The sequence below is a fragment of the Sebastes fasciatus genome, chromosome 12 (assembly GCF_043250625.1).
Source record: "Sebastes fasciatus isolate fSebFas1 chromosome 12, fSebFas1.pri, whole genome shotgun sequence".
Classification (NCBI taxonomy): domain Eukaryota; kingdom Metazoa; phylum Chordata; class Actinopteri; order Perciformes; family Sebastidae; genus Sebastes; species Sebastes fasciatus.
The window spans coordinates 33,863,622-33,879,194 of NC_133806.1; the positions used below are offsets into that span (position 1 = coordinate 33,863,622).

The following is a 15,573-nucleotide window of genomic DNA, read 5'->3' on the forward strand; positions in this document are numbered from 1 at the left end:
ACTCGTAACGAATCAGTGGCAGAAGCTCTCTAAATGTGATGCATGAGACACATTAAATCCCCTATTCCCTAAAAGTTTCTGATGACAAACTCCCGGCAACCCAAGGGTTTTGTTTATTTTGGGTATGATGCCAAAAATACGAGCTAGACATAGATCAAGTCTGAATATTATTCAAATGATTTTCCCAATCTCAAGTGACTTGTTTTACTCAAACTTAAAACGTACACTTTCTAGACAAATTTTCAGCAGCGCTTTATTTTTTTTGTTGTTGTTGCAAAAAACTACAGATCACACAGACTGCTCCTCCAGGCAACAGCTCACCTTTATATTCTGCATTGCGCATCCAAATTTTGTACTGTAGCTATTTGCAATTATCAGAAACATTAGTTATTACTGATCAAAGGATTTCTATTGATGAAGCATTAGTCTTTATCATCGCCCCAATACACAGACCGGCACTACAGACTTGCATTTGAATACACAACCACACTCTAAATACCAAGATTGCTAAAAATAAAAAGCAGATAAGGAAAGAAGTTGTTAAATTATTGAGAAAAAAAAATAGCAGTTAAAAATCTATTTAGGTCTCCAGAGAAACTCCCCGCCTGCTGATATTTGTTTTGTTCCATTTGTTGTGTTTTTATTGTCTAACTACCTCAGGCCAAACCATCACAAGTGTCTAGCAGGGGGAGAGGGGGGGGGGTTGGGGAAGCAGCCAAGTTGAGGCAACACTCTGCTGCTGCTGCTGCTGCTGCTGCTGCTTTCACAGATTTATATTCAGGAGCCATTTTCTGATTTGGCTACCCAGAATTCAGTCTGAGGAGGTCTCTCTCTCTCTCTCTCTCTCTCTCTCTCTCTCTCTCTCTCTCTGTCTCACTCTCTCCATCTCTATCACTCTCTTCATTATCACTGTCCACTCCACAAGAGAGTAAAGGGAGAGAGGAGCAGTGGGGTGGGTGGTGGAGGGTTAAGAGGGAGGGAAGTGGAGAGAAGGAAAAGGTGAGAGAGATAGATAGAGAGAGAGAGAGAGAGAGAGAGAGAGAAAGAGAGAGAGAGAGAGAGAGAGAGAGGGGTACAGAGAGCTGTAGCTATCTGCTGAAATATTCATGTTGGTGCCAGCAGCTTTTCCATTCCCCGCTCAGCAGGGGGCTGCTGTTTGATACATCCATCGCTCTCTCTCTCTCTCTCTCTCTCTCTCTCTCTCTCTCTCTCTCTCTCTCTCTCTCTCTCTCTCTCTCTTTGCTCGCCCCCTCCCTCCCTCTGTCTCTCTTAACTAGTAAGGTTAGTAGATAGTAAATGCTCATAGAGAGATGGAGGGACGATCTCTCCCCCAACTCGGACAAAGCAGTACCGCCTCTCGGACTTTAAATAATAAGGCTTTCTCACGTTCCGTAATTTAACAGAAAACATAATAAATCTTTTAGAAATCAAAGCTTCTTCACACGTATCTCCCTCTCATACTAATTCATTGTTTTAGAGAAAAAAATAACCAATAGGGCTGTGTATTGTAATATGATATGTATCATACTGTAAGCAAGACGATATATTGAGATTTTCTTTATATCTAATTTGAGGAAAACTCATGGTATAAAGAACACACCACCATACACAGGAAATCTGAGTAAAACAAGTTGATGTTTTTTATGCAATCAGAACAGATGGATCTGCATTTGCATTTCTCCCAGTCCCTGTTACATCCAACATCATACACTACTGTGCATCTCTTTTCAAATTAAATGAAGTATTGACTGAGATCATCTTTGCAAGTAAACTATGAATTAAAAACCAATGCAGTGTTTTTGAGAATCAATACAGTCTCACATAACCTGATATCGTGAGACCCGATATTTTAGATATGTTCTTACATTCCGAATAACCAATATTTAGACCGTGACTGTATATTAAGGATTTAAACACTATTACCAGCTACTAGGGGTGGATCATACCATTTATACCGTACTGGGTATCAATTCAATATTTCTGGGTGTATGCAGAACATTGTCAGCAACCAATGAGCCAGACTGCTGTGTGGCAATACTGAATTTTATATGATTTTTGCATCATTGTGAAGGATATCTTGATTTGTCAGGTATTTAATTCACTGGATTAGACAGAAACAGATCTGGTTATTTTATCCATAAAAAGTTTCTCAATAGATTTTAAATGAATGAATGAATAAATAAATGAATGGATGAATAAATAAATACATAAATGAATTCAATAAATTAAATTAAGTTAAATAAATTAAATGAAATTTAAAAATACATAAAATAAAAATAAATAAATTAAATAAATTAAATGAACCCTGCCATTTCGATATACCTGCCTATCGATGATGTTAAAATAATTGAAAATTTCAGCCATTTTAAACAATATCACCTCGCTCTCACCCTCTTACGCGCTCAGTCGTCATTAACTCAGAGTCAACAAGGTGAAATCAGCCGCCGCTTCTCCTCAACCATTTCCTAATTAGGGGCCATGCATTATTATTTTGTTCCTTTGCTCCAACCTCAAATAGCCTTCAGCAAGTTTAACATCACACATTATTTCACTTTAGCCAAACACATCTGGAGAGGAACACAGAAGGTAAACATTGAATAGTGTCTTCGGTCCTATAGTCACAGGGATGACCTTTTAGAGAAATGGTGTCTACTTGACATAAAAAGGAGCTGATGTTAACAAGGCTGACGGTGAAAATGAAGCTAAAGTTGAGGACGGAAGAAGGTGGAATATGAGAAGAGAAAAGGCAGGTAAGAAATAAATTTAAAGATGTCTGACTGAAGTTTAAATGGGAATATCTGGCGACCCACAGCCCACTGATTTCACAAAATAGTTACTGAGCTCTGATAGATGTTGGCGTCAAGCACTTTTTTGAACAGCATTCGTTCCCTCTCACTACAAGTTGAAGTGGAAATGTTTAGCGTCACATGATCCAAACACTGTTCCAGAGGCCTGTCCACACAGCACAGGCACCGATCCAAGGGAAACACTGCAGCAGCAGCAGCAGCAGCTGAAGCCTCAGAGGGCGAGGTCGTGCCTGTCGGTGAACAACCACATAATTTTATTTAGAACTGATGTCAGAGCTGGTGGTTAAACAGGGAGGGGCTGCCTGCACGGTTACACTGGGTGCGTGTATGATGCTTCTATGTGTGTGTTTGTGTGTGTGTGTGGTTGCATTTAACCAGCACATGTGTTGGGGGATGTGGCAGATGTTGCAGAGGCAAAGGATTACTGTGTGTGTGTGTGTGTGTGTGTGTGTGTGTGTGTGTGTGTGTGTGTGTGTGTGTGTGTGTGTGTGTCTTTAAGTGTGTGCATTAAAAATATCTTCTCCACAGCAGGAAGCCACAGCGGCCAATTACAGTGCAGCATCTGGGCTCGCACACATTTATTAGTGTGTGTGTGTGTGTGTGTGTGTGTAGAGGGGATGGGGAGGTTCAGGCGGAGTTCAGGTTATTTACATTTTAGCATGTCGAGTTTCAGTAAATGGTGCATTGTGTGTATGTGTATGTGTGTGTGTGTGTGTGTGTGTGTGTCACAGCAGCAGAATCTAAACACTAACCACGAATAAGAAGAAGAAGAAGAAGAAGAAGAAGAAGAAGAAGAAGAAGAAGAAGAAGAAGAAGAACAACAACAACAACAACAACAACAACGGGGGGAGAGAGAATTAGAGGGAAGGAAAGAAGAGTAAATACAGAGTAGTAATGAAGACAATGGTGAGAATGGAAACAACACTTTAAGGAGGGGGGGGGGGATAAACTAGATAAAAGCTCTGTCATTTCCAGCAGAGATGTGATACTTCGCTCTCTTTCCTCTCCACACTCTCAGAAAAGAAGGTACAGTATAGAAGGAAAGTACAAGCAATAAAAGGTACAACTGCACACTTTTAGTCTATTGCATAATTCCCTCTGGAGTCTGCGGAAAACCCATTCTATTCATTTTATTTTCTCTTTTTCAATTGACTCACTTAGAGATGATGATTGTGAGCCACTGGTAGGCCTGAAAGGTTTCCCTTAATTCAATTAAAATGAATTAAATCAACACAGGTAGTGAAATACTACAACATAAAGTCCAGATATTGTCATGAATTTACATTTTCCTTCAAAAGAGTCAAAGAAATATTGTTATTTTCTGTTATTTCACATAGTTCTCATCCTACATTTACTGTATGCATGATTCAGATTCTGTAGTTTGGTTAAATGATTGGTGCACTAAACTGAACTCACTCTTCAGTCCTGATAGAGTTGATTACATTACAATTCTATGGTTAACAATAACATGAACAGGCCAGGTGAACTATTTGTCAATCTTCATTATTATCATTACTTAAATGATCAAAAATCTCCAACAAGGCCAAAGGGATGAGGGATGAGTGTGGGCATAAAATCACTAAAAAATCAGGGAAGTAACCGTTAATCACCTGCGTTTCTCTAAGCCTTTGTGGTATTTCAGGAAATTAAAGGAGAAACCCCGTTTTTAATTGAGCCGCTGAGACAATATAGAGCATAATAATTACTTTGGAGAGTCTAAGAGAGCGGTTACTACAGGAGGCAGCGGGTTATTGATGAGTGGAAAAGCCTGATGTATTACTAATAATTGTGATGAGGACTATGTGAGATCACGCTGGCTGCATCCACCAGATATTCACTGACATCCCACTAATACCTGCATGTTCATGTGATGAGAGGATTTTATGGTATTACTGTAAAATGTTTTCCTCCAATTCACTGGTACATGTTTTAATCTACTGTACATGGTCCTCCAAAAACTCCATCCATCTCTACATACTGTATCTTTAAACATGAAACTTTAAAGGTCTTATTGAGAGCTTTTCAATGTAAATGAATATTTAAAAATAAATAATATACATCCACAGGATTCTTGCCAACCTTGAGACCTCAAAAATAGGCAAAATTTGGAAACCAAATAGGGAGGTCCTTTCAGACACAACGTGACAACGGCACCACTCCGCTCTGAAACACGTTATTTCCAACGGCTAGCGCCACACCATGACTTTGGGTGCAGCACGCACTGAGCACAGCTCAAACCACGGGAAGCTCTCTTCCCCCACGAAACGACATCAGGCGTAGCTGTATTGTTGTCCGGGAAGAAACAGTAGGGCTTGTACACGCTGAAGAGTGCTAGAAACAGGTTGAGATAATGAAAAGGAAAAAAAGGGTGCGAACATTTGTATGAAAATCTGGAGAAATGCGGGAGAATTGTAACTCCGGGAGGAAACAGTGAGAGGGCGATGAAAATCGGGAGTATGATCCGTGGTGCCAAATAAAAGTATGGCTTTTCCTGAAAAGAAATTTTATGACTGGGAATTAATCATTGTAAAAATTTTGGCGGGTCCAAAATGAATGTTTTGTTTATCTCTTTGGAAGATATCTTACGTTTGGTTCCCATTTCTAACAAGGCTTGTAAACCAATAGTAAAACGACGTTGGTATCAGGTGGTATCTCTGCGTCGTCAGTTAGTTAGTGTGGAAAAAACAGATCAATGGCTGAGAATGACGGTAAATGCCTGGCAACAACTTGTAGTGAAGTAAATGCGATGGAACGAGAGAGATAGAGAGAAAGAATGGGACATCTTGTAGCTGAATGTTATCAATGTTATCAATAGCACTTTAAACCTGGTCATTCATGCAGCCAGTTCACTTAAACAAGTGGTGTTGAGGTCACACCACAAGTGATTAAATGAACTTGTGTTAAGGCATTAACGCATCTTGCGTTTTTTAGGGTTGTAGCGGCTCAAGTTGTAAAGCCAAAGTGAAGACACTGTAATCATATAAAACTATAAAACCTGATGAATCCATCGGTACCAACCATGTCATACTAGCTTGTAGTGAAGGAGGTTAAATAACGCTCCAAATTTACACTAAATTTTGTCGAGGAAAAACTGTCATGTCCATTTTCAAAGGGTTCCCTTGACCTCTGACCTCCAGATCAGTGAATGTAAATGGGTTCTATGGGTACCTACGAGTCTCCCCTTTACAGACATGCCCACTTTATGATAATCACATGCAGATGGGGCAAGTCATAGTCAAGTCAGCACACTGACACACTGACAGCTGTTGTTGCCTGTTGGGCTGCAGTTTGCCATGTTATGATTGGAGCATATTGTTTTATGCTAAATGCAGTACCTGTGAGGGTTTCTGGACAATATCTGTCATTGTTTTGTGTTGTTCATTGATTTACAGTAATAAATACTGTATGTACATACATTTGCATAAAGCAGCATATTTGTCCACTCCCATGTTGATAAGAGGATTAAATATATGACAAATCTCCCTTTAAGGTCCATTTTGAACGCGATTAACTATGGACAATTATGCGATTAATCGCGATTAAATATTCTAATTGATTAACAGCCCTACTATATATGGGAAATAAAACTTATAAATATTATAATGAAGATAAAATAAAATCAATCACAAAAGCCATTGACCATCTACACCACACTCCAGACAAAAATTAGGATTTTCTATAAAATCCATTTTCATTGAGTCTATTAAGGAATAACATCTACAATCAATCTTCCAAACAAAAAGCACACATATACCATAGACTACGACATACAGAGTCTGACAAAGGGAAACTTTCTGAAGGTGGTCACGTTCAATCTGTCATAAAATAATTAAGACTGTGCTCTGACATTAGTAAATGACATTGAGATTGTGTTTCCATTTTTAATTAATAAGAATGAAAGTGAAATGACCTCAGTCCTACTGTGATAATTAGCTGTTAGACAGCCCATATAGAAAAATCTATTGCTCTCGAAGAAAGACTAAAGTATCTGGGTGCAAGCTGACAATCCCATGTACAGAAATGACCATTTATTTGTATTATTATTTATTGTATTGGCTACATGTAGCCACTGGCTAGCACAAGGAAGACAAGGAGAGCTGGTCTGTTGGTTGAGTAAATGGAGGGAGAGAGAGAGAGAGTAATGCAGAGTATAGATTGCTGCAGTGGATCTATTGCTGTACAGAGCAGAATGTGCTCAGCAGGGCAGAATTAGTCCATCAAGTAGCATAAGAAACAGCATGTAAAATACCCAGTCAGATAATACATTGCCCAGGCTAGTGACTGCAGCACAACACCACAAAGCATCTTAATGTGAAGGTTATTGCTCTATTTGTTTTTTAATCAAAAATCTTGCTGGCTTCGTTGCCATTTGATTTTTTTGTAATAAGACTGAAGTTGTTTGTCACTTCTGTCCAATCAGAGTTACAGCTATAGAGCAGAGAAACAAGTAATCTCACTGATTCAATTACAAATAAAGATTACATATGTGAATCATATTTTTTATTATATAAAAACTAAAGGTTGCTTCTAGTTGATCAATGCATAATTTTATTCCCTCTGTTCTAATCTTCTCTACTCTGTTCAGTTGTGAGGAAAAAGAACATAATCAGCACATGCACGGTTATAAATGTCCGTGCAACGCTCACAGCAGAATTAAACATTCAGTCAACCAAGTTCCTGACAGGCCGAATGCACACCTGTTTCTGTAGAGAGTGAGCATCAGTTGGATCAGCCATGTTCTCATCACCCTATTCTCCTTATTAGCTGCAAAAATACAGAATAAATGAAAACAACAGTTTACACGCCCACAGTAGCGACAGTTAACCCGCCCAGCACGCCTTGTTGGCCTCAACCTTGCGTCTTTTGTCCCTCTACTCTGCTGTTTCCTCTGTATTGAGGTTTACTTTTTGTCCATGTGTAACTACTGCCCCCCAGGGGTCAGAGCTCCTCACTGCCTCCACAGCTGCACTGCAGCACACCTGATAGAAGAACACGGGGTTTTACGTAACGAGGCCAGAAATCTTTCTTCTCACTCGGTGGTCAGAATTGAGTTAATGCAGCAACAAGGTCTGAGCGTGATAAACTCCTTAAAGTCTCCTCAACTCAAAAATGTGTTCCGTGACTTCACTTGGATGTTCGACCTTCACTGAGCAGAATGAAGGATGTGAAGAGTAGAAGGCTGCATTCACATTCATCTGCTGAAGGGGAAAAGTTTGTCTTTTCTCACACTGAATCTCAGTTGAACACATGTAGGCTACACATTAGCAGGATATTATGACATCACAACTAGTTTGGAGCCAATCGGAGTCCAATATGCAACTAACACATGAGGTGGAAACTTAAACCCAGAGTTCATTAACAGTGCCATACTGAGAATGGACTTTTCAGTGGAGTATCATCTTATATGAAGAGGGATATTTTATTGAGGGAGAAGAACTAAATGTCATTTTTAAAATGTCTTTAGGGGTAGACATCAGGTCAACAGTAGATATCACATAGAAGTGGTGTACATCATCTGAAAGCTGGAACCTGAAGATTAATTTGAGATGCAGCTCAGCAGTGTGTGTCAAGTTGTTCTAGTCATTAATCAGACATAATCATCAATTAATGAATTCAAATTTATTTTGAAAGTGTATAAGGCCTAAGAACATTATGATGGAAGTATATGATGGTCATTTCCATGCTCTATTATGTCTCATACATTTTTGTGATACCATTTATTAGATTTGATGCTAAATTGAACTATTTTTTAACACTTGAGAAATGATAAAAATGACCATTAATCCCTCTAAAATACCACATTAAGACACCAAGACCTTGAGGAACACCACAGAAAAAGCCACATTGTGATTTGGAATCAAATACTTTTGAGATTTCTGCAAGAATTGCATTGTCAGTCTAGCTAGGAAAGCCATCCATCCTCTGAATGCTCCAGGTCTCTAGTTTGATCCATCCATCCTCTGAATGCTCTAGGTCTCTAGTTTGATCCATCCATCCTCTGAATGCTCTAGGTCTCTAGTCTGATCCATCCATCCTCTGAATACTCTAGGTCTCTAGTTTGATCCATCCATCCTCTGAATGCTCTAGGTCTCTAGTTTGATCCATCCATCCTCTGAATGCTCTAGGTCTCTAGTTTGATCCATCCATCCTCTGAATGCTCTAGGTCTTTAGTTTGATCCATCCATTCTCTGAATGCTCTAGGTCTCTAGTTTGATCCATCCATCCTCTGAATGCTCTATGTCTCTAGTTTGATCCATCCATCCTCTGAATGCTCTACGTCTCTAGTTTGATCCATCCATCCTCTGAATGCTCTAGGTCTCTAGTTTGATCCATCCATCCTCTGAATGCTCTAGGTCTCTAGTTTGATCCATCCATCCTCTGAATGCTCTAGGTCTCTAGTTTGATCCATCCATCCTCTGAATGCTCTAGGTCTCTAGTTTGATCCATCCATCCTCTGAATGCTCTAGGTCTCTAGTTTGATCCATCCATCCTCTGAATGCTCTAGGTCTCTAGTTTGATCCATCCATCCTCTGAATGCTCTAGGTCTCTAGTTTGTGGCTGTAAAGTTTCATGAAGCTGTGATTATCCTAGAGGTCACCACAAGTCATTTTATTTTGTACTACATGGCAAAAAAAAAAAAAAAATGCATGGCTTTTGCCCCAAACTGCATGTGATTATCATAAAGTGGGCATGTCTGTAAAGGGGAGACTCGTGGGTACCAATAGAACCCATTTTCATTCACATATCTGGAGGTCAATGGTCTGGGTTTCTTCTTTCCAATAATGCCACTCTGTTTTAGGCCTCTAAGTATTAGATATCCAAGCTTCCTTGAATGCATCACAAAAGTAAAAGGTCCATTGTGGAGCATTACATAACTTAAGACTGAATCACTGCACATTGATTTTCACGGTATTGCAGAAAACAATGACAGCCTGGAATGCAGCATATCAACCTAAATAACAATTATTGTTGTTAGCGGGATAACGCTACTCTGTTCCCCCACACAGACTCCTCCTCTTCCTCTTCCTCTTACCTATCAGCATCATTTATCATCAGTAGCACAACTGTCATTATTAGTGTGTAGATGTCACACACAGCGCTCCTCTTGTCGCCCTCTGAAGGGACTGTCATCTTAATGTCCCTCCTATTTATTGTCACCTCTGCAACAGTCCAGATGTGTAATGTGGCATCATGGCTCCTAATTTAGGACATTTATTTATCACCACACAATAAAAGAATTAAAAAAAAAGCAGTGACAGAAGGTAAGTAAATCTTTCTATCTTTTTTAGTACCAAACTGGCTCTACAGTGTAAATGTTGATTAACATTTAAATACCCAACAGAGAAGAAGAGTCAGTGATTTTTAAATTAAGGTGAATAAGACAACTCAAATGTTTAATTATGCAATTATTATTAATCTGTGAGCTGATAAACAGTATTTACAGTATTTAGAGTTAAACCCTTCATGGAGGGTTGTCCTTGTTGAATTCCGGGACAGGAACACAACTTCCTCTGCAACAGCGACAACCCGACTGAGAGCACACAGACCGTCTGGGTCAGAGCACCATGGAGAGAGCCGCCGTGGCGTCGGCCCGCCGCAGCCCCTCAGTCCCAGAATGCAACATCTCAACCTCCACCTTGGCCTTCGACCGGCACTTCACCACAACCGCCAAAGGAATCCTCCTCCTGGCTGAGATAGTAAGTGTGAATATGGATTTTATGAGCCTGCATCATCATTAGTAAATTCTCAGCAGTTCTGAAACGTCTCCATGACAACAGATCTGATCAGATCAATACGTTACTACTGGAACCGCTGATTATAGCTGCATTTAATAATCATTGTCAGGAGGTGGTGATGAATATGACAACCTGATGGTTGGGGTTGTTTCTAGTCTACAGTAGGGAACATATGAAGGCAGGTTTGTGTTAGAAAACAAGAGACTCGTTAATTATCGTCCTCTTCTGTCAAACGGATCCTAAATTCATGAGTAAAATAGATTATTTGTGGTATTCTCTAGACTATTTAATAGAGTTAAAGGAAAAACAGAAAATGTATTTTTCTAAGAAAATAGGAAGTTAACCAAAAACATAAGAAGCAAATCAACTCTTCCTCCTTCCTCTCCCTCATTGTGTCTCTTCCGTTCTGTAAATACAGGCTGGCCGGCTGCCAGGCAGCGGAGGGGCAGTTCAAGTAATCTGATTACAATCGCAACAACTTTAAATCTAATTGCAGACACACACTAAAGTTGTTTATGTTGGGCATTATATAACAGATTGTGGGTTCATACTACACATTAGAATAACTTCAAATCATAAATACATTAGATGCTGGTAAAACAACAAAAACTACATCCTGAAAATACTACATTTAACTGTATATACTATATTTAACTGAAAATACTACAGTTATCTGTAAATACTGCATTTAACTGTACATACTATATTTAACTGAAAATACTACATTTAACTGAAAATACTGCATTTAACTGAAAATACTACATTTAACTGTAAATACTACATTTAACTGTAAATACTACATTTAACTGTAAATACTACATGTAACTGTAAATACTATATTTAACTATAAATACTATATTTAATTGTAAATACTACATTTAACTGTAAATTCAGGTTTTTGGGTTAAATGAATGTGACAGTTGGTGCACTGAAACATGTCAGTGACTGTGATGTTAAATTGATAATCTACAAGAGATTTTAATTTAAAATAAACCAACCCTTCTTAAAGTCGTGTTTCACACCAGAAAACGTTCTCTTCCTGTGATATGAGAAACCTCCAGCAGCAGTCTTCTGTTGTGAAACAGGAAGGGTGGATCTGGAATAGTGTTGAAGAATGAGATTGAGTTATTAACCACATCTGATTGAGTGGAGACGGAGCATGTTGGCTGTTTGGAAATGACTCATGGAACAACAAATGAAGGGCACTAATGCTTCTACTTTTTGTTATGTTTTTAGTTTGATTTATTTAAATTGTTTATTGGCAAAGTTGCACATCAACTGCCTCAAAATGTTACATTTCGTGTCTCATAACTATCTTCTCCAAAGATTTATACCTATTTTGTCTTTGCTGTCCTCTTTTTTCTAGTTTTATCTTTCACCTCTCTTTACCTTTTATTTCCTTCTTTAACTCAGTAAATCAAGAAATATGTTAACGTCTCCTCTCCTCTCCCCTCCCCTCCCCTCCTCTCCTCTCCCCTCCCCTCCTCTCCTCTCCTCCTGTCTCCTCTCCCCTCCTCTCCTCTCTTCCTGTCTCCTCTCCTTTCCTCTCCTCCTGTCTCCTCTCCTCTCCTCTCCTCTCCTGTCCTCTCCTGTCCTCTCCTCATGTCTCCTCTCCTCTCCTCTCCTCTCCTCTGCTCTCCTCTCCTCTCCTTCTGTCTCATATTGTCTCCTCTCCTCTCCTCCTGTCTCATGTTGTCTCCTCTCCTCTCCTCTCCTCTCCTCTCCTCTCCTCTCCTCTCCTCTCCTCTCCTCTCCTCTCCTCCCCTCTCCTATTGTCTCCTCTCCTTTCCTCTCCTCCTGTCTCATCTTGTCTCCTCTCCTCTCCTCTTCTCCTGTCTCATCTTGTCTCCTCTCCTCTCCTCCCCTCTCATCTTGTCTCCTCTACTCTAGGTGTGTGGTATGTTGGTGTGGATCCTGGTCGGAGGTACAGAGTATTTCCGTCTCCCTGCTCTCTGCTGGGTGATGTTTGTTGCCATCCTGTGTTGGGTTCTGACCGTTGGCCTGTTTATAATTTACCTGATTGGAGTCCACAACAGGATCCCACAGGTCCCCTGGACTACACTGGTAACACACACACACACACACACACACACACACACACACACACACACACACACACACACACACACACACACACACACACACACACACACACACACACACACACACACACACACACACACACAGAGAGAATGGTCTGACTGCTTTGTCTGTCTATCTGCTTCACTGTTAGTGTGTCTGTCTCTCTTCTAGTCTCTGTGTCTGAACTGTAGCGCTGCAGCTCTGTATCTGGTGACAGCAGTAGTAGACGCTCTCTCAGTCAACCAGGCCACTAGGGGGCGACACAACTACAACTGCTGGGCAGCGTCTGCAGTAAGAGCACTCCTGTCTATATATACTGTACATATGATCTGTTGAGAGAAAAGTTCATCCAAAAAGACAGTTGTTGTTGTTGTTGTTGTTGTTGTTGTTGTTGTATATATGCAAGTATATCAAAAATATCTCTGAGGTTTGTACGTCCACATTACACTCAACAAGACGAGAGCAGCCCAGTGTCACTAAAGCAACTGAAGTGCTTCCATTAAAAAAAAGAGGAATATATAACAACCACATGTGCAGTATAATCTAGGATTTGTGCAATAAGTGATTGCACTGTGCAACAGCAGATGTCTGGACACCAAGGTTGTGTTTTTGTGAATAATGACCCGAGGAGTCCACATTCCACAAATACGTAGGCTTACAAAGCTGATTCTTATATTTTTAGACTCATTAAACTCAAACTTGTTGGGGCACTCACAAGATACATTTTTATTTTTTTAAAAAAAGGTCATAATTGAAGCAGCAGAGACCAAGAAAGACCAAGAAAGAAACTACAAATGGGAAAGTTTCACACATAGTACCCAACATGCCAGATGTGACACTGTGAATAACTTGGTGTTCTGCTCCAACAACATCAGCCACTTAGATTTAAAGTAAAACATCATCACATTTAACAAAGTCATTTACAAAAGTGAGGGGTATGCCCTTATTCTCATTCTGTCATTGCAACTAAAGGTAGCTGTGTGCCTCTTAGTTAATGGCAAAATACTACTGTAGTTTAGATTGTTTTAGTTTAGAGTGAACTATGCTTTTCAAATATTAAAAGTCAACTTTACTCCTCATTGTGTCCCTCTCCATTTTCCTCATCTTTTCAGTTCTTTGCCTTTCTGACCACACTGTGCTACACAGGAAGCAGCTACCTGAGCTACTGCGCCTGGAAAACCACAGAAGAAGAACAATAGTCTCGTTACTTGCTGTTCAGACTTTCTCTGAGGAACGTGTCTGATGGAGTTCGAACTTCAGAGCAGGACAAGACTTCAGTTTAATTAAAACTTGTATAGAAACTGTATATGTATAATATGATCATGATGTTGCAGGTCGTGTGTTTAGCAGGACAACACTTTTGCTTTCAACAAGCTTTTGTCGACTTTGAAACTAAACAGTAGTAAAGTCCAAAAAACAGTCCAATCTGAGCTAAACTGTACAAAGACAAAAGATATTTTCAGCATGTTTGCTGTTGTATGTTTGAGGTTGAATGCATTGAAGCGTCACACACAGGAATGAGCAGTACGCCGTCTACAATCCTGCACCCAGTTACTTATTTATTTTTTATTTCATGTGCCCTGGTGTGGAATAAACAACAAGACACAGGACACACAAACAAGAATGAGATATTGAGGATAAACTTTGTGCAATAGAAGACCAGATTCTGTTAAAGTAATTATTTCTATATAGAAATATGAAGCTTTGCCCTTCAACAGTCCCCCTTCCAGCAGAGGTGTAGTAAAGCAGATTAGTAACAACTAAGTAATACTAGTTATACTTCAGTAGTCAACTCTAATGTTTACTTGTGTATCAAAGGACCTGGGAGTCATTTTAGCATTTAATGCAGTTTTCTATGAGATTAGAACAAAATTGCAGAAGAATTAAACTAAATATAATAATTGAAAGTTAATAAAAATCATTTGAAACCAAAATATTATCTCAAAGGAAAAAACATTGTGCTACGTTTGATTACTTCTCCACTTTTATCTCACTGATCAGGGTTTCTCTTTTACTGCCACTTTTTCCACTTTTGTTGAAACTGAATTTTTCAGGTGTTTAATGTGAAAGAATAAAAGGTGATCGATGTCTACGTCCCTCACTGTGTCCTGTTATCCCTCTTCTCTCCAGTAGATGCCCTCATTGAGCTTCTGAAGATAAGCTGACCTGCATCCACAGCTGCTCATCCATTAATGAGCCATGCAGTATATAGTATGCAGTATAAATACTACAGTAGAGAGCCGTTTTACCCTGTACATGGTCACATCGTCCAAGTTAACTCAGTATGTTTACTTTTGCAAACATACTGATGTTGCTGATGTCTTGCTGCAGCGGAGTTGTTTGCATGATATCAGCTTTAATCTAGAAGTAAACTGTCTTTTTACTTAAACCTCAAATTGCCTCTATGGTCTGCTTTGGGGTCTGGATCTTATCACAAGTGCCAAAGAAAGTGACCCACTTGTTCACCTTTTTTATGGCTACTGCTTGTTGAAATTTCCAATAAAACATGAATGACCTCTGAGACTCCATTCTTTAAAGTTTAATTTATTTCCATAACTTCGGAAATTATTTTATTTTGTTCTTTAAAGGGACTGTTTGTAACTTCTTACACGTATAAATCACCCGCGTCGGTGTCCCATGCGCACTCGCATATGCGCGCTTGCGTTTGGCTACGCTGTTCAGACTCAGACTCCAACACAAACTACACGGAAGCACCAAAACCTCTTGGTTATATCTAGTGAAGCCCGTCTGTTAAACAGTGTTGGCCGCGGTCGGAGGACGCGGGAGAGACCATAGCTTTGGTCTCCAGGGCCGGAGTCTCTGCTGTACTCTGCTCCTCTGCTCCTCTGCCTACTTGCCTTCACTCAGGTCGCTCCACCTCACGTGTATGCGTGCACACTCCACACTGCAGAAGACTTCGTAGCTCTGAGAATATCTAGTGAATGTTC

At 39.7% G+C, this 15,573-nt stretch overlaps 1 protein-coding gene across 2 annotated transcripts; it reads left to right on the forward strand.

Annotated features, from left to right (window-relative positions):
- Nucleotides 1–10,306: 10,306 nt before the first annotated feature.
- On the forward strand, nucleotides 10,307–14,713 carry cmtm8b (CKLF-like MARVEL transmembrane domain containing 8b). Of its 2 annotated transcripts, none has more exons than XM_074654810.1 (4): nucleotides 10,307–10,504; nucleotides 12,434–12,607; nucleotides 12,797–12,916; nucleotides 13,370–13,793. In XM_074654810.1, exons 1-4 carry the CDS (start codon nucleotides 10,373–10,375, stop codon nucleotides 13,517–13,519), a joined length of 576 nt encoding a protein of 191 aa, XP_074510911.1. In that variant the 5' UTR covers nucleotides 10,307–10,372; the 3' UTR covers nucleotides 13,520–13,793. The 2 variants fall into 2 exon arrangements, with proteins under 2 accessions (XP_074510911.1, XP_074510912.1); XM_074654811.1 differs by having other exon boundaries at nucleotides 10,310–10,504; nucleotides 13,738–14,713.
- The last annotated feature ends 860 nt before the right edge of the window (nucleotides 14,714–15,573 follow it).